We start from the raw sequence: 17,644 nt of genomic DNA on the forward strand, positions 1-17,644 counted from the left end.
CTTGAGTCTTGAAAAAGAGGGGGTCGTCTTATAATCGGGGTCGTCTTATATTCGGGCCAATACGGTAATTCGTAACTGTAACTAATTACCTTTTAAAGTAAGATGACCAACACTGATGTAGATTAAAATGGAAAAATGTAAGGACTCTGGAGTAGCCCAAAGTGGTGGAGTAAGAGTAGCGTTTCTTCTTCACAAATCTACTGAAGCATAAGTAAAAGGTCGTGGTATGGCGAGGTAAAACAAGTACATTTTTTCCCCAAAAAATAAATATATCAGCTTAAATGTAACATGTTACTACTCTCCTCAGAAGGTTGTCTTATTGTAATTCAAATCCTGGGAAGAAAGTGTGTCATGGTCATAGTCGGTGAGATCCGGTTACCTCTTTTGGCTTTGCCAGTCTTACTTAGGCCAATGTACATGCCAGGGTGGGCTGATGATTCATAGGCATTATAGTTGTTGTCCAGGAGGCTCTCCTTAAACTTGCATTCATCACTGTAGTGATCCTATATAGAAGAGAAAGTGTAAGTAACATGGGTGTCACCAGACATACAGTGGTATGAAAAAGTATCTGAACCTTTTGGAAATTCTCACATTTCTGCATCAATTCACCATCAAATGGGATCTGATCTTTGTCAAAATCGCACAGATGAAAATACAGTGTCTGCTTTAACTAAAACCACCCACCCAAACATTTATATGTTTTCATATTTTAATGAGGATAGCATGCAAACAATGACAAGGTAAAAATAAGTAAGTGAACCCTCTGCCTAGCTAACAGACCAGAGAAAACTGGAGATAAGATTGTTTTAGTTTAATAAGAAAATGTCTTTATTTGTGCTTGTGTGCGCAATTAGACACTCGAGGGCACCCATGCTCTTGGGACAGGACGTCTGACCACTTTACCAAATAAATACGTATTTTCGTGCAGCGGGAGGGTGTAAAAAAAATAAAATAAATGTACATTGTTAATTTTGTTGTGTGAGCTAAATATGAAGTTACGTTGTGAGAGCATTAAATATGTACACTTTGAAAATATATTTATATATATTTATATTTTTTGATGCTGAAAGCTACCCACACTAGCGCTGCGATCAGCTGGTCGACGTAATGGACACCCGTTTTAGTGTAATGGAAACAATTCATGCTGTGCTGAGAAAAACTACACCAAACAAGTTACCAGAGGCATGTTTTTACGTGCTATAAAGATACAAAATAAAAATTTTTATATATTCAGGTAGTCCCCAGGTTACGAATGAGTTCCGTTCTTATGCTGGTGACATAACCCGAATTTCCACGTAAATCGGAATTACTCTTTGAAGTACCCCCAAATACTCCTTAAATCTCAAAATAACTATTCAAAACATGTATTATACGTCATTGTACTGTCCTCGCCAAGACGTTGGAGCTAAATCCTAGCTAGACATGTTGTAACTTTCTCTCACTCAGCTACACGACTTCTTCGTGGGAGCAAAAGCACTCTTCCTTGTGTGTGCGCCTGTCCTCTTGTTCAAATACTTCGTGTGTACATGCGCTCTTACTCTCGTGCAGTTGTAGGACCTGCTCTACGCTTCCTCCGCCAAAATAAGAGCGTGGATCACAAAACAAAAATCGAAATTATAATCAAATATACATTTTGCCAAATGGCAGAACAATCATATCAATAAAATCAAGTACAAAATAAAATACGGTGAGGTACAATAAGGTAATGTTTACACGATTAAAATAAACAAACAAACGACTGGAGATAAAACGGCGGCCGAGACTCCAGCGTCGTACAGTTGAAATCAGGTAAACAGGATAGATACTTACTTTATTCAGTTAAAAAAAAAAGTGTTAAAATACATTGCTGGTAATTATTGTTTTCCCTTTGCTTATACTGTATCACTTAAATATGCACCCAATTAATTCAGGTTTCAGTCAAATAATGAAACAAAACGAAACATTTTTCACATACAAAAAAAGAACTAAAGGGTGACGGTTATGAGACTAGTTGGCCGCCTCTACCAATTAGGATTCCTTCATTTTATTTCTTTCTGGGAGTTGGCAACCTAGATTTACTCAGGAATAGCATGGATTAGCATAGTTTAGCAGTCTTCTCTTTTGACTACATACGCTCCATTTGTGATTATTAGAGTGAAGTGTGCAGTTTCACTTGTGCAAGTGATGGATTCTGTGAAGCAATGTAAAGTCAACAAATTATCCGCAATACATAGACAAAAAAAAAGATGGAGAGTAAATTCTTACTGATCCATGCAGTTGCCCTCTCTCAGTCATGCCAATGAAGAGATGGCTCATCACTCCAAACAAAGTCACCACTCCTCTCTCCACAGGAGAAATTTCCAGAACGCCTGCAGTAAATATGGAAAATTATTAAAAAAAAAATTCCCGTGCTACAATCATAATAGGTATCCGAATGTATGCGTGTAATATTCATGGAAGAGATTGCAGAAAAGCATAATTTGTAGATGGATTGGTTGTGAGAATAGTTTTATGCATTTACTGCTTGGATAATGACATTTTCAGTACATTAAAGAAAATCATTATACAATACAGCATGTGATGCTAATCTCATTAAACATCAATAATGAAATGTCAAATAGACAAATACTACTGAAATAACAGAAATATTTTTGGGAATATTCCAATGCCGTACTGCAAGCAAAACGTCACTTTTGCTCATTAATATTTATGACGTTAGCAATTGTGGCTAGGCGGGTCAACCTCCCATTAGTCCCCTAATTGTAAATGAATGGAAATAGTGTATGAAGGAGATGTTTACTGAGCTAAACCTTCCAATCCTGTTCAAAAATGATGTTCCTGGAGCCAAATTCACAGGTAAAGATGTGGCAGAACATAGAAATGTTCAGTTAAAGAGATAGCTTGAGTGTCGAGGGCTGAAAAAGACGGGAAAAAGAGCTGACCTGATCCAGAGTAAGCTTTTTTATAGACACCTTTTGCTTGTGTGCATTTCCTTACGCCACTGACATTGACATCCTCTTGTTTCAACAATCTATCCTCATTCATTCATTCATTTTCCATGCTGCTTTTCCTCACGAGGGTCGCGGAGGTGCTGGAGCCTATCCCAGCTAACTACGGGCAGTAGGCAGGGGACACCCTGAACTGGTTGCCAGCCAATCGCAGGGCACAAGGAGACATACAACTATAGACCCTACTCACGTGACGTCACAGCCACGCCCCCACACCATGTTGTCTGTATACTTGTCATGTTAATGCATTAGCGCTTCGTAAATTCCTCCTATTATGGCGTGTTTTTCTGCTAGTTAACATTAATAATCAAAATGGTGAAGTCGTGTGCGGCGGTCGGTTGCAAAAACAGAGAAGATAGACGGAGAGACTTGAAGTTTTACCGTATTCCGAGAGACCCGGAGAGGAGACTGAGAATGACTGCTGCAATTCGACGAGAAAACTGGGCTCCAAACGACTACCACGGATTATGTAGTAGTCATTTTATATCTGGTAAGATGCATTTAATATATATTTAGAGGGTTTTGGGCTGACAACCACAATTAAGATCATTGCTAGGCTAATCGCCGACAACATACACTCAGACGTTGTGAATGAACTACCTGAAAATATATAATTATAAGGGGATAATCAGACAGTTGTCATACAATTAATTTACAATTTCACTATTGAGGTCAAAAGCCAAAAAATAAATTCAACTAGGGACAATCTGGAGTAGTGCTATCGCACTTCATATTTATTACATATTATATATGTATGTAGTGAGAGTGCTATCGCGAAACCATATAAACATTAAAAGCCCTAGCTCCATTGACAAATGACATGAAATACATTAGACTTGACAGTGGATGTTAGCAAGAAGAAAAGATTTTGAATTGAAAATTTCGTAACTCACCTTCCCGAGCACACGATAGATTCCTGCCGAATTTTCGTGGACGAGGACCTGTTTCACCCAACCAGCAACGAAGTATTTATAAGCCTCCAAGCTCTTAGTTTTTCAAACTTTCGTGAGAATAGGCTGATTTTGTGTGGACAAGATAGTTGTAAATATCAGGGTAGCTAGCAGATGTCAGGCAAAGACGGCGAAGACAGCGGGTCGAAAAACATCGATTTAGGCATCAAATATGGATCTGGCGAACGGATAAACTGAAGCTTTTCCACATAACGCCTTTTATGCAACGCATCCAATGAGTTTACAGCGTCAGATAACACCGGGGCTTCCATGAATTGCTCTATAACTTGCACGACTAATTGAAAACAATGAGAATAAGTCTAAAAAATACAGACAATATGGCGGCCGGATACAGCGACACGTCATTTTGTGACGTAGGTGAGTAGGGTCTATACCACCAAATGCCCTGTCTTTCTTATAGGCCTATATTATATTCTCTGGTTGTCTTACGTGTCTGACCGTTCTTGGGGGCAATTTACATTTCTATTTTTGTGTAGTTATCGCAAATGCTACTCGTTGACAGCTAACGAACACATTTAATTTTTTCATTAATAACAATCTTTATTGTATAATTTATTTACTCTTCCCCTTTACTAAGATTGTTTTTTTTTCCCAACAGAAAAGGTAACAGTGGCAGTCAGATACCATTTTAATTTTTTTCAGGTCATTCATTATCAGACAGAAGCAGCACGGCAAGACGCCACACATAAGTAAAAATATCAAAATGGCTTACCTTTTCGTCCTCTGTGGGACAATGTCCCCCAACTAAATTTTTACTGCATATGAAATGTGAATGGCTTCACCTTGCTGGCGGTAAACTGGTCTTTTGGACGTCCGTGTGAGTTGATCCATTCTTCACATTTTTTCCTCTGACTTTGTGGTTTCGGGAAACATATGAAGAAAACATCCTTCATATGTCGTAATATCTAGAGTCGTTTCTACAACTTTCATAGCAGCAGTGTTTGATCGGCATATTATTTTTTGAAAGATTACAGGAGAAAACAAGCAGAAATAACATGGTTTTTATGCGAGGGCGTGTCGATAATGTCCCACTTCATTGTTGCGATGGCGATGTCACGGTCTAAAAATAGCATTCGTGCGGTACACTATTAATGGCCTTTCTGTGATTACCTCATTGACAAAATTATTCAACACCCCCAAGTCCACCACTCTTCAGAACAGAGGTGTTGTCAAACAGTTGATGAAAACATCTGTAGATGTGAACGGAACCCTAATGAGCAGCAAATAAGCAGATTTAAAAGGACTGTGACACATGGCTCTTCTTGGCAGTTAATGGCATCTTGAAGTCCAAGGAATGGTCAAAAAAGTTTAGAGAGGAGGTCTTTCACTTCATAAGCAAGGATATGGATATAAAAAGATTTAAAAAAGGACTAAAAATGTCAAGAGATGCAATTGAATAGTCCGCAAGTTTAAAGGTAAAGGCACAGTGAAACCTCTACCTGGGTGTGGTAGAAAGAGGTTACTGTCTGCAACTGCTGTGCGACACCTAAAGTGAAAGGTCGAGAAAAATTCCCAGGTGACAGCTGAGGAACTACGGCAGGACATGTCACAGGAAGGTATTCAGGTTTCATTCCTGAACATAAGACGTACACTGCGAAATGATGGCTTCCATGCAAGAACTCCCAGGCGCACCCCCTGCTGACTCCAAGGACATGAAGTATGCCAAAAACCATGTGCACAAACAGCAAAGGTTTTGAGATACTGTTCTCTGGAGTGATGAGACCAAACCGGAACTTTTTGGGCCAATGGATCAACGGTATGTGTGGAGGAGAAAGAATGATAGCTATAAAGAAAATAACACCCTATCTACTGTGAAGTATGGTGGGGGGTCAGTCATGCTCTGGGGTTGTTCTGCTTCTTCAGGTAAAAGGAATTTTCAGCATGTGCAAAGTATTATGAATTCAGTTCAATACCAGGAGATCTTGGATGCAAATGTCATGTAGTCATTGACAAAGCTGAGGCTTGGGTGATATTGGACGTTCCAACAGGACAATGATCCCAAGCATACCTAAACATTGACTCCATCTTGGTTGCAAAAGAAGTGCATGAATAATCTAGAGTGGCCATCGCAATCACCAGACTTAAATCCCACTGAAAATCTCTGCTGGTACTTGAAGAAGGCAGTTGTTAGTCCTGTTGAGAAACTAATTACTGTCTGTGTACTGTAAGTCTCACCTGTGGCATTGTGGGCAATTGCCCGTGCTGTGCAGAGTATAGCCTAAACAATTGTAAATTGTTGTCATAACATTTATACCATGGATATTATCTGAAATTGAGGCTTGTAAGTCCGACAGCATGGCAAGTGGGCATTTGCGTGTTGTTTTCAGCACCATTTTCTGCAAATGTTCCGGGACCTGTGCCCCTCTCGGCATTCCTGCGCTGTCATATGTACTTGTGTCAGCACCTTATGATTTAAAAAATTAAGCACTGCTAAGGAGTTAAAAAAAATGTGTCAATGAAGTAATCACTGAAAAGCCATAAGATTGAATATTCCAAGAAATATTTTTGTTATTTCAGTTGTATTTGTCTATTTGACATCTCATTATTTAATGTGATTATAAACACGAAAAATAAATGTCAAACTTCCAAAAACACTTATAACACTTACGTATATAACATAAGATACAACTATTATAAATGGCTTCACTAGTGACAGTGCCGAATAGATTGACTTGAAACATAAGGATTGTACTACAGTACATATATTAAAAATAAAAAGATCAGCACAAAAAAATCATGATGCATTGAAAGTACTTACTGTAACTGTTCTCATCATGTACACCTGTGATTTTCTGCTTTCTGCTTTTCTTGGTACTAGTGTGTATATATGTAAAGTATATAACATAAAATACAAGTATTATAGATGGCATGAAATTCCAGGGCTGAAAATGAGTCCCACTCCGGTCTAGCTGTATGATGCACTGTATTTACTATCTTAGGCTTCACTAGTGACAGTGCTAAATAGATTGACTTGAAACATAAGGATTGTACAGCAGTACATATATTAAAAATAAAAAGATCAGCACAAAACAATCATGATGCATTGTAAGTACTTACTGTAACTGTTCTCATCATGTACACCTGTGATCTTCCCATTTGGTAAAACCTGTAGGTGAAAGCCGATGCCCACATTGCAGTACAGCCTTCTAATTCTCTTGATACCCTTCAGATATTCTCCATCTCCAGCAGTGACCTCCCTCTTGTCCCAGGATTTGCATCTAGTCCCGATCAATACACTGTTTTTGTTTTGCGTCTTTCTGCTGATGACTGGAAGGGGAGCAATGGCACTGCATAGAAGCAGGCCATATAGTAGCAGAGAGACCTTGTAACTTAACATTGGTAACCTACACTTGTCAGTCCTGAAAACGGTAACACAACTGTTTTTCCTCATTGTCCAACTAGATTTTTTTAAATCATAGAATATATTCCAACTTAAGTCTAGCAGAGATCTACTTTGGAGTAACTTTCATTTACTACTTCTAAAGATATCATACAAAGAGGCGTGAATTTGCCCACATGCATCTTCTCCATGAATCAAACTGGTTAGTTTACCTTCCATCGACTTTTATATACCGTATGCTCTAATATGTGCTACATACAATATTACATCACATGCCACCTGCAGTCTACTCTGTCAGTGAGTCACAGTGCTGTAGATGGACTCTAACTGGGAAATGCGTAAACAAATACTGACAGAAAACAAAGCTGTACTATAGTACAATACATTAAACGGCCCTGAAGTCACAAAACAATCCAGGTTTGAACTGTCATCCTGCATAAGATTACAGGTGACGTCAGCGGATTCTTGAGTAGTTTATAAATAATCAGGAAATGACCCGATATCCACATGAAGTGACCTCGAAATGCCCCCAAATCAACAGGAAATTACCTGAAATCAACTGGAAATTACCCCGAAATGCACCCATATCGACAGAAAGTAACACCGAGATGCGCCTGAATCGACAGAAAGTGTTTTCAGTGTTTTAGGTTTAATGTGTTAGTAATACTGCATTTGATAGTTCCCATTCCGTACATTCTCCATAACTTAAATTTCTAATATTGATTGTCACTTCCTGATCGTGACAAGCTACCGGATAGCTACTTGCATGCATGCGCGAACAAATGCCACTCCCTCTTGAGCGTTGACAGCAGATATAGATATGTTTTCATCGTTTAATCTATCACATATATATATTTTTTTCCTTTTTTTTGGGGGGGTGATATTGGTCACTGAAGGTCACTGAAGGGTTTATTTGGGGTGAAGGAAAAGGAATACAGTGGTACCTCTACATACGATCGCTTCGACACACGAACTTTTCGACATCCGACGTAAAATTTGACTCGCCATTTGTTTCTACATCCGACGACATGCTCGAAATACGACGACAATGGCAGCACCGCAGACGAATGCACGGCGGATTTTCTTGTGTGACAAATCAACACAGGTTTCAGAAAAGGTTGGTACAGGTGGTGAAACAAGGAAAAAGTTGACGCTTACCTTCTAAATGAAGATGCAAATGACAGAAAAATATGAGCGTAGGGTGGGCATCCGTGAAATGGCTCAACAATACATCTCCACGGTCCTCCTCCGACCATCGTTCGCCAGTCTTTATAAGTTAAGCTGACAATTCTTATTGTGGTAACATCTCCAGAGAAATCGCCAGCTTCGCCACGTTTTCATCATTTCTTTCACAACTTATTCAACACAAAACGCCTGCTGTCTGCCGCAATTGACGATGTTCTCAAGAAAGCATTGAAAGCGAAAGTAAACTTTCACCCGCTCCCCTCCCTCTTTGTCACGTCAGCGCCGCGGTGCCTTCAGGTACAGAAAAAAACGTCCGCCTTATTAGAACCCATTTCGTTACACTATTACAGGAATTATTATTATTATTACATTATTAATCCGATTTTTATTTATTATTTATTTGTTTTGCTATATGTAATTGCCATTTGTAATAGTACCAGCAGTATTTTTTAAGGATTTAGTGCAGGTTTTTGGGCTGTGGAACGAATTAATGGAATTATAATGTATTCCTATGGGAAAATCCTGCTCGACATACGACCATTTCGACTTACAAACAAGCTCCTGGAACGGATTAACTTCGTATGTAGAGGTACCACTGTACAGTTAGGTATGTAAGGAAAGCACATAAGGAGGCATGGATGCTGCTCTTGTGCATTAGGTGGCGGTATGCACCTAAAAGTTGCCTGCAATCCGCCATTAATCAAAACAAGAAGAAATTTAATTTTTTTTTAAAAATGTGCCGCTATGCTCCTAATGTGATTTATGTGGTAAATTCAGACAAATAAAACATTATTATTTAACCCACATGCCAGACCACTCAAAAAATAATGAATTTATATCTCCGAATCTCTCGCGTTTATTGGCATCAAGCCAATGGCTGTAGTGACGTAGTGCAGTCATGTGAACAGCCGGTCGCAACTGGCTAGCCGTATTGTGCATGCGTGTTAAAATTTGCTGCCTGTGCAGCCCTTGATGGGTACTATGATATTTTTCGGACTATAAGTCGCAGTTTTTTTCATCGTTTGGCTGGTGGTGCGACTTATACTCAGGAGCGACTTACAGTATGTGTGAAATTATTAACACATTATGATATCATTTCACATGTTATTTTTGTGTTTTGGAGTGACACTGATGGTTTGGTAAACTTGTTAGCATGTTCTTTATGCTATAGTTATCTGAATAACTCTTAATAGCTATGGCCACTTTCGCGTTCTGCTTTTGGCAATGTGTGTTCAATTGTATTGTTGACTTTTTTATATTGAAATGCATTCTTTTAGTATGTGGTGCTTTCACGCCCAAGTGGGGGCGCACTCGCACTTGTTTACGCGAAGAAGAGCGCTCACACGCCAGAAGAAGACGGACAGCTACGCAGCGTCTCTGAGCGAGTGGGCGAGAGAGAGAGAAACTCGGCTGCGAACCTACGTTCATTGTTTATGCTTGTAAAATATCTCTACAGAGGCAACGCCTGTGTGTATCACCTTTTCTGTTGTTGTTGTGTGTTTTCCACCCGTAATCGGACACTTAGAGTCGAACGCATGCTAACCGTTTGTGTCAATGCTGTAATAGCACCTAATTATCATTTATTTACGTTGATGCGAACCTGTTTGGTATCGAGGACGAAATTGATTCAGCAAATTATGGAGTTTAGCTTGCTGTATAGCCAGGACCGAGCTGTAGCGTCCTGGTGAGGACAGTATATTCGTATTTCGTTGTTCATGCATCATGTAACATCATACTGTACGCTTATTCAGCATGTTGTTCTCTCTTGTATTTTTATATTAAATTGGCTTTCAAGATGACATGTCTGTTCTATGTGTTGGATTTTATCTAGTAAATTTCCCCCCAAGACTTATACTCCGGTGCAACTAATATATGTTTTTTTCCTCTTTGTTGGGCATTTTATGGCTGTTGCGACTAAAACTCAGGTGCAACTTATAGTCCGAAAAATACGGTAATTCACAGTGGTGGAATTACTTAAGTACATTTTTTTGTGTATCTGTACCCTACTTGAGAGCAAATATGGAGTGGTACTTTGCACTTTTACTTCACAACATTTTACAGCACATATCTATACTTTTTACTCCACTACTTTTCAAACTGTCGCTTGCGCTAAATGTTACTTTTGTTTGTTTTTTCCTCATTGTGAATTGATAGTTTCGTTTTCATGCTTCCGGTGCAATCAATAAGCCCTGTTAAACTATACCGTAACTTGGACCGGATCAGTACATAAGGCGAGCAAGCCCATCGTGAGCCTCCCATCGTCAAGATCCACCAACTTTAATATTACGTGGAATGTATATAGTTTAAATGCTGAATGTGATTGCAAAGCACAAGACCTTGAAGCCCTCATCAAGCTGAGAACACTGTTCTGAAAGTCTCTCGTCTTTGGGTAGATTCAAGGCATCAACCTCCTAGTTGGTCACAGCCGAGCGCACTGACCGATTGAGCCACAGAGACAGTGTTCTGTGAGAAATGTAATAATTAAAAGTAATTATAACAATATGTTAAGAACTAAAACATCTGGTAAAATGTCAAAAACTGAGAAAAACAGACAAATACCATAGAGCAGTTGGGTGTCAGGGCTGGACAACTTGCAAGTTGCCCCTAATTTCAGAGGAAAATTCGGTGTACCTGTGTATCAGTCTCCAGTCAATAGCAAATTGTTCCCTCAAGTCTCAGAGGAACTGCCTTAACACAAAGAGCTTTCTTAACAATGCTAAAAACAGTTGCTTCAAAGAACCAAGTGTTTCCTCTCAAATTTGATGCAATGTTCTGGAAGACCCCATAAAGTAACTACAGGCACTGCTGGGAGTTGAACCCAGGATCTCCTGTTTACAAGACAGGCACTTTGACCAGCTAAGCCACAGCGCCCTTACTTCATAGTCATTTACGGATCTTCCTTTGACCTGACTAAAAGTAATGCTAGGTAACAAGAATTCCCTCACTTTATTACATAGTTGTAATATCGATTTGAACAAATCCGCTGTTGGCCTATGAGTGTTCTCCAGCTCAGTGTGTGTGACTGAGTGACCCATCCCATCCCAGCGATTGGTCAACTTGGTGGAACAGCATTGTATTTTAAGGAAATCTGACCATTTCCTTAAAACGAAAAAAATTATGTTGCTCCGTTGGTCCCATGTATGAGCGTGTGTGATTACCCCTGTAATTGTCGCCCTTATGGTGTTTTAACCCATGCAGAGCCTCCCATCATAAAGATCCACCAACTTTGATATTAAATGGTATATACACAGTATATATACTGTAAACACTGAATGTTTCATCAGAACAAGAACAAGACCTTGAAACCAACATCAAGCTCAGAGTGCATTTCTAGAGACAATGTTCACGTTGAAATCCAATCATCAAAAGAAATGATAACAATATGCTAAGAGATAAAACATTGTCATCTTCAAATTCCTAAAAGTTACAAAATGCGAGGTGAGACTTCCATCTAGTAAAATGTCAGATACCAAAATAAAAAAACAGACAAATACCTAAGAGCTGTTGGGGGTCAGGGCTGGAGAACTTGCAGGTTGCCACTAATTTTAGAGGGAAATTGTTTGTACCTGTGTCTCCAGTCAATGGCAAATTGTTGCCCATAATGTTAGAGCAAGTTCCTTGACACAAAGAGGTTTTCTTGACGATGCTGAAAAGAGTTGCTTCAAAGAACCATGTGCTGCCACTCAAATTAGGTGCAATGTTCTGGAAGACCCCATAAAGCAACTGCAGGCACTACTGGGAGTTGAACCCAGGATCTCCTGTTTACAAGACAGGCACTTTGACCAGCTAAGCCACAGTGCCCTTTGCAACAGAGTTCTTAACTGATCTTCCTTTGACCTGGCTAAAAGGGTAACAAGAATTTCCTTACTTTATTCCAACGTTTGTAATCTCGATTTCAGCAAATCTGCTGTTGGGCTATGGGTACTCTCCAGCTCAGTGTGTGTGACTGAGTGACACATCCCATCCCAGCGATTGGTCAACTGGGTGGAACAGCATTGTATCTATGTGTGACCATTTCCTTAAAATTAAAAAAAAAAAACAAGCAATGTCGCTCTGTTGGCACAAGTATGAGCGTGCGTGCGTGATTTCTCCTGTCATTGTCCCACATAAGGTCTTTTAGCCCATTCATAGCCCCCTATCGTCAAGATCCACCAACTTTAAAATGAAGAGATATCTATACAGTTCAAACAAAGAATGTGATTACAAGGCACTAGACCTTGAAACCAACATCAAGCTCAGACCACAGCTCTTAAAGACACACGTCCCTGGGTGGATTTGAACCACCAGCCTCTCGGTTAACAGCCGAGCGCGCTGACCAATTGCGCCACAGAGACACTGTTACATGAGAAATGTAATCATTAAAAGAAATTCTAACAATATGCTAAGAGAAGTTACAAAATGCGAGGTGAGACTCCCATTCAGTAAAATGTTGGATACCAAAAAACAGACAAATACCTAAGAGCCGTTGGGGGTCGGAGCTGGAGAACTTGCAGGTTGCCACTAATTTTAGAGGGAAATTGTGTGTACCTGTGTCTCCCGTCAATGGCAAATTGTTGCCCATTATGTTAGAGCAAGTTCCTTGACACAAAGAGGTTTTCTTGACGATGCTGAAAAGAGTTGCTTCAAAGAACCATGTGTTGCCACTCAAATTTGGTGCAATGTTCTGGAAGACCCCATAAAGCAACTGCAGGCACTGCTGGGAGTTGAACCCAGGATCTCCTGTTTACAAGACAGGCACTTTGACCAGCTAAGCCACAGTGCCCTTTGCATCAGATTTCTTAACTGATCTTCCTTTGACCTGGCTAAAAGTAATGCTAGGTAACAAGAATTCCCTCACTTTATTACATAGTTGTAATATCGATTTGAACAAATCCGCTGTTGGCCTATGAGTGTTCTCCAGCTCAGTGTGTGTGACTGAGTGACCCATCCCATCCCAGCGACTGGTCAACTTGGTGGAACAGCATTGTATTTTAAGGAAATCTGACCATTTCCTTAAAACGAAAAAAATTATGTTGCTCCGTTGGTCCCATGTATGAGCGTGTGTGATTACCCCTGTAATTGTCACCCTTATGGTGTTTTAACCCATGCAGAGCCTCCCATCATAAAGATCCACCAACTTTGATATTAAATGGTATATACACAGTATATATACTGTAAACACTGAATGTTTCATCAGAACAAGAACAAGACCTTGAAACCAACATCAAGCTCAGAGTGCATTTCTAGAGACAATGTTCACGTTGAAATCCAATCATCAAAAGAAATGATAACAATATGCTAAGAGATAAAACATTGTCATCTTCAAATTCTTAAAAGTTACAAAATGCGAGGTGAGACTTCCATCTAGTAAAATGTCAGATACCAAAATAAAAAAACAGACAAATACCTAAGAACTGTTGGGGGTCAGGGCTGGAGAACTTGCAGGTTGCCACTAATTTTAGAGGGAAATTGTGTGTACCTGTGTCTCCAGTCAATGGCAAATTGTTGCCCATAATGTTAGAGCAAGTTCCTTGACACAAAGAGGTTTTCTTGACGATGCTGAAAAGAGATGCTTCAAAGAACCATGTGTTGCCACTCAAATTAGGTGCAATGTTCTGGAAGACCCCATAAAGCAACTGCAGGCACTGCTGGGAGTTGAACCCAGGATCTCCTGTTTACAAGACAGGCACTTTGACCAGCTAAGCCACAGTGCCCTTTGCATCAGAGTTCTTAACTGATCTTCCTTTGACCTGGCTAAAAGGGTAACAAGAATTTCCTTACTTTATTCCAACGTTTGTAATCTCGATTTCAGCAAATCCGCTGTTGGACTATGGGTACTCTCCAGCTCAGTGTGTGTGACTGAGTGACACATCCCATCCCAGCGATTGGTCAACTGGGTGGAACAGCATTGTATCTATGTGTGACCATTTCCTTAAAATTAAAAAAAAAAACAAGCAATGTCGCTCTGTTGGCACAAGTATGAGCGTGCGTGCGTGAGTTCTCCTGTCATTGTCCCACATAAGGTCTTTTAGCCCATTCATAGCCCCCTATCGTCAAGATCCACCAACTTTAAAATGAAGAGATATCTATACAGTTCAAACAAAGAATGTGATTGCAAGGCACTAGACCTTGAAACCAACATCAAGCTCAGACCGCAGCTCTTAAAGACACACGTCCCTGGGTGGATTTGAACCACCAGCCTCTCGGTTAACAGCCGAGCGCGCTGACCAATTGCGCCACAGAGACACTGTTACATGAGAAATGTAATCATTAAAAGAAATTCTAACAATATGCTAAGAGAAGTTACAAAATGCGAGGTGAGACTCCCATTCAGTAAAATGTTGGATACCAAAAAACAGACAAATACCTAAGAGCCGTTGGGGGTCGGAGCTTGAGAACTTGCAGGTTGCCACTAATTTTAGAGGGAAATTGTGTGTACCAGTGTCTCCAGTCAATGGCAAATTGTTGCCCAAAATGTTAGAGCAAGTTCCTTGACACAAAGAGGTTTTCTTGACGATGCTGAAAAGAGTTGCTTCAAAGAACCATGTGTTTCCACTCAAATTTGGTGCAATGTTCTGGAAGACCCCATAAAGCAACTGCAGGCACTGCTGGGAGTTGAACCCAGGATCTCCTGTTTACAAGACAGGCACTTTGACCAGCTAAGCCACAGTGCCCTTTGCATCAGATTTCTTAACTGATCTTCCTTTGACCTGGCTAAAAGTAATGCTAGGTAACAAGAATTCCCTCACTTTATTACATAGTTGTAATATCGATTTGAACAAATCCGCTGTTGGCCTATGAGTGTTCTCCAGCTCAGTGTGTGTGACTGAGTGACCCATCCCATCCCAGCGATTGGTCAACTTGGTGGAACAGCATTGTATTTTAAGGAAATCTGACCATTTCCTTAAAACGAAAAAAACGATGTTGCTCCGTTGGTCCCATGTATGAGCGTGTGTGATTACCCCTGTAATTGTCGCCCTTATGGTGTTTTAACCCATGCAGAGCCTCCCATCATAAAGATCCACCAACTTTGATATTAAATGGTATATACACAGTATATATACTGTAAACACTGAATGTTTCATCAGAACAAGAACAAGACCTTGAAACCAACATCAAGCTCAGAGTGCATTTCTAGAGACAATGTTCACGTTGAAATCCAATCATTAAAAGAAATGATAACAATATGCTAAGAGATAAAACATTGTCATCTTCAAATTCTTAAAAGTTACAAAATGCGAGGTGAGACTTCCATCTAGTAAAATGTCAGATACCAAAATAAAAAAACAGACAAATACCTAAGAACTGTTGGGGGTCAGGGCTGGAGAACTTGCAGGTTGCCACTAATTTTAGAGGGAAATTGTGTGTACCTGTGTCTCCAGTCAATGGCAAATTGTTGCCCAAAATGTTAGAGCAAGTTCCTTGACACAAAGAGGTTTTCTTGACGATGCTGAAAAGAGTTGCTTCAAAGAACCATGTGTTTCCACTCAAATTAGGTGCAATGTTCTGGAAGACCCCATAAATGAACTGCAGGCACTGCTGAGAGTTGAACCCAGGATCTCCTGTTTACAAGACAGGCACTTTGACCAGCTAACCCACAGGGCCCTTTGCATCTGAGTCCTTTACTGATCTTCCTTTGACCTAGCTAAAAGGATAACAAGAATTTCCTTACTTTATTCCAACGTTTGTAATCTGGATTTGAGCAAATTCGCTGTTGGACTATGGGTACTCTGCAGCTCAGTGTGTGTGACTGAGTGACACATCCCATCCCAGCGATTGGTCAACTGGGTGGAACAGCATTGTATCTATGTGTGACCATTTCCTTAAAATCTAAAGAAAAAAAACAAACAATGTTGCTCTTTTGGCACAAGTATGAGCGTGAGTGCATGATTTCTCCTGTCATTGTCCCACTTAAGGTCTTTTAGCCCATTCATAGCTCCCTATCGTCAAGATCCACCAACTTTAAAATTAAGAGGTATCTATACAGTTCAAACAATGAATGTGATTACAAAGCACTATACCTTGAAACCAACATCAAGCTCAGACCGCAGTTCTTAAAGACACACGTCCCTGGGTGGATTCGAACCATCAGCCTCTCGGTTAACAGCTGAGCAATATGCTAAGAGATAAAACATTGTCAGCTTCAAATTCGTAGAAGTTACAAAATGCGAGGTAAGACTCCCATCTAGTAAAATGTCGGATACCAAAAAAACCAGACAAATACCTTCGAGCCGTTGGGGGTCAGGGCTGGAGAACTTGCAGGTTGCCACTAATTTTAGAGGGAAATTGTGTGTACCTGTGTCTCCAGTCAATGGCAAATTGTTGCCCAAAGTGTAAGAGCAAGTTCCTTAACACAAAGAGGTTTTCTTGATGATGCTGAAAACAGTTGCTCCAAAGAACCAAGTGTTTCCTCTCAAATTTGGTGCAATGTTTTGGAAGACCCCATAAAGCAACTGCAGGCACTGCTGGGAGTTGAACCCAGGATCTCCTGTTTACAAGACAGGCACTTTGACCAACTAAGCCACAGTGCCCTTTGCATCTGAGTTTTTTACTGATCTTCGTTTGACCTGGCTAAAAGGGGAACAAGAATTTCCTTACTTTATTCCAACGTTTGTAATCTGGATTTGAGCAAATCTGCTGTTGGGCTATGGGTACTCTCCAGCTCAGTGTGTGTGACTGAGAGACACATCCCATCCCAGCGATTGGTCAACTGAGTGGAACAGCATTGTATCTATGTGTGACCATTTCCTTAACATCTTTAAAAAAAAACAAAAAAAAAACAATGTCGCTCTGTTGGCACAAGTATGAGCGTGCGTGCATAATTTCTCCTGTCGTTGTCCCACTTAAGGTCTTTTAGCCCATTCATAGCCCCCCATCGTCAAGATCCACCAACTTTAAAATTCAGAGGTATCTATACAGTTCAACAAAATAAATGTGATTATAAAGCACAAGACCTTGAAGCCATTTAGAACACAGTTCTTATTGAGACACGTCCCTGGGTGGAACCACCAGCCTCTCGGTTAACAGCCGAGCACGCTGACCTATTGCGTCACATAGTCACTGTTTGATGTGAAATGTAATCATTAAAAAAAATCATAACAATATGCTAAAACAATGAAACATTTCAGTTTTAAATTCCTAGAAGTTACAAAATGTGAGGTGAGACTCACATCTTGTAAAAT

At 40.0% G+C, this 17,644-nt stretch overlaps 1 protein-coding gene and 8 non-coding genes across 9 annotated transcripts; all 9 read right to left on the reverse strand.

Annotated features, from left to right (window-relative positions):
• Window positions 1–326: 326 nt before the first annotated feature.
• LOC130924391 (fibroblast growth factor 4-like) lies at window positions 327–7,295 on the reverse strand. The gene is made up of 3 exons (XM_057850937.1): window positions 7,016–7,295; window positions 2,245–2,348; window positions 327–503 (listed from the first exon to the last, which is right to left on the reverse strand). The coding sequence occupies exons 1-3, from the start codon at window positions 7,293–7,295 to the stop codon at window positions 327–329; spliced, it is 561 nt and encodes a 186-aa protein (XP_057706920.1).
• A 3,985-nt stretch (window positions 7,296–11,280) lies between these two features.
• Window positions 11,281–11,354, reverse strand: trnat-ugu (transfer RNA threonine (anticodon UGU)). Its single transcript has one exon. It is a non-coding gene; the product is annotated as a tRNA-Thr (tRNA).
• An 856-nt stretch (window positions 11,355–12,210) lies between these two features.
• trnat-ugu (transfer RNA threonine (anticodon UGU)) lies at window positions 12,211–12,284 on the reverse strand. Its single transcript has one exon. It is a non-coding gene; the product is annotated as a tRNA-Thr (tRNA).
• Window positions 12,285–12,743: 459 nt separating this feature from the next.
• trnan-guu (transfer RNA asparagine (anticodon GUU)) lies at window positions 12,744–12,817 on the reverse strand. Its single transcript has one exon. It is a non-coding gene; the product is annotated as a tRNA-Asn (tRNA).
• Window positions 12,818–13,171: 354 nt separating this feature from the next.
• On the reverse strand, window positions 13,172–13,245 carry trnat-ugu (transfer RNA threonine (anticodon UGU)). Its single transcript has one exon. It is a non-coding gene; the product is annotated as a tRNA-Thr (tRNA).
• Window positions 13,246–14,102: 857 nt separating this feature from the next.
• Window positions 14,103–14,176, reverse strand: trnat-ugu (transfer RNA threonine (anticodon UGU)). Its single transcript has one exon. It is a non-coding gene; the product is annotated as a tRNA-Thr (tRNA).
• A 458-nt stretch (window positions 14,177–14,634) lies between these two features.
• trnan-guu (transfer RNA asparagine (anticodon GUU)) lies at window positions 14,635–14,708 on the reverse strand. The gene has a single exon. It is a non-coding gene; the product is annotated as a tRNA-Asn (tRNA).
• A 354-nt stretch (window positions 14,709–15,062) lies between these two features.
• Window positions 15,063–15,136, reverse strand: trnat-ugu (transfer RNA threonine (anticodon UGU)). Its single transcript has one exon. It is a non-coding gene; the product is annotated as a tRNA-Thr (tRNA).
• A 1,783-nt stretch (window positions 15,137–16,919) lies between these two features.
• On the reverse strand, window positions 16,920–16,993 carry trnat-ugu (transfer RNA threonine (anticodon UGU)). Its single transcript has one exon. It is a non-coding gene; the product is annotated as a tRNA-Thr (tRNA).
• Window positions 16,994–17,644: the final 651 nt, after the last annotated feature.

Source organism: Corythoichthys intestinalis, chromosome 11 (assembly GCF_030265065.1).
Source record: "Corythoichthys intestinalis isolate RoL2023-P3 chromosome 11, ASM3026506v1, whole genome shotgun sequence".
NCBI classification, from domain to species: Eukaryota; Metazoa; Chordata; class Actinopteri; order Syngnathiformes; family Syngnathidae; genus Corythoichthys; species Corythoichthys intestinalis.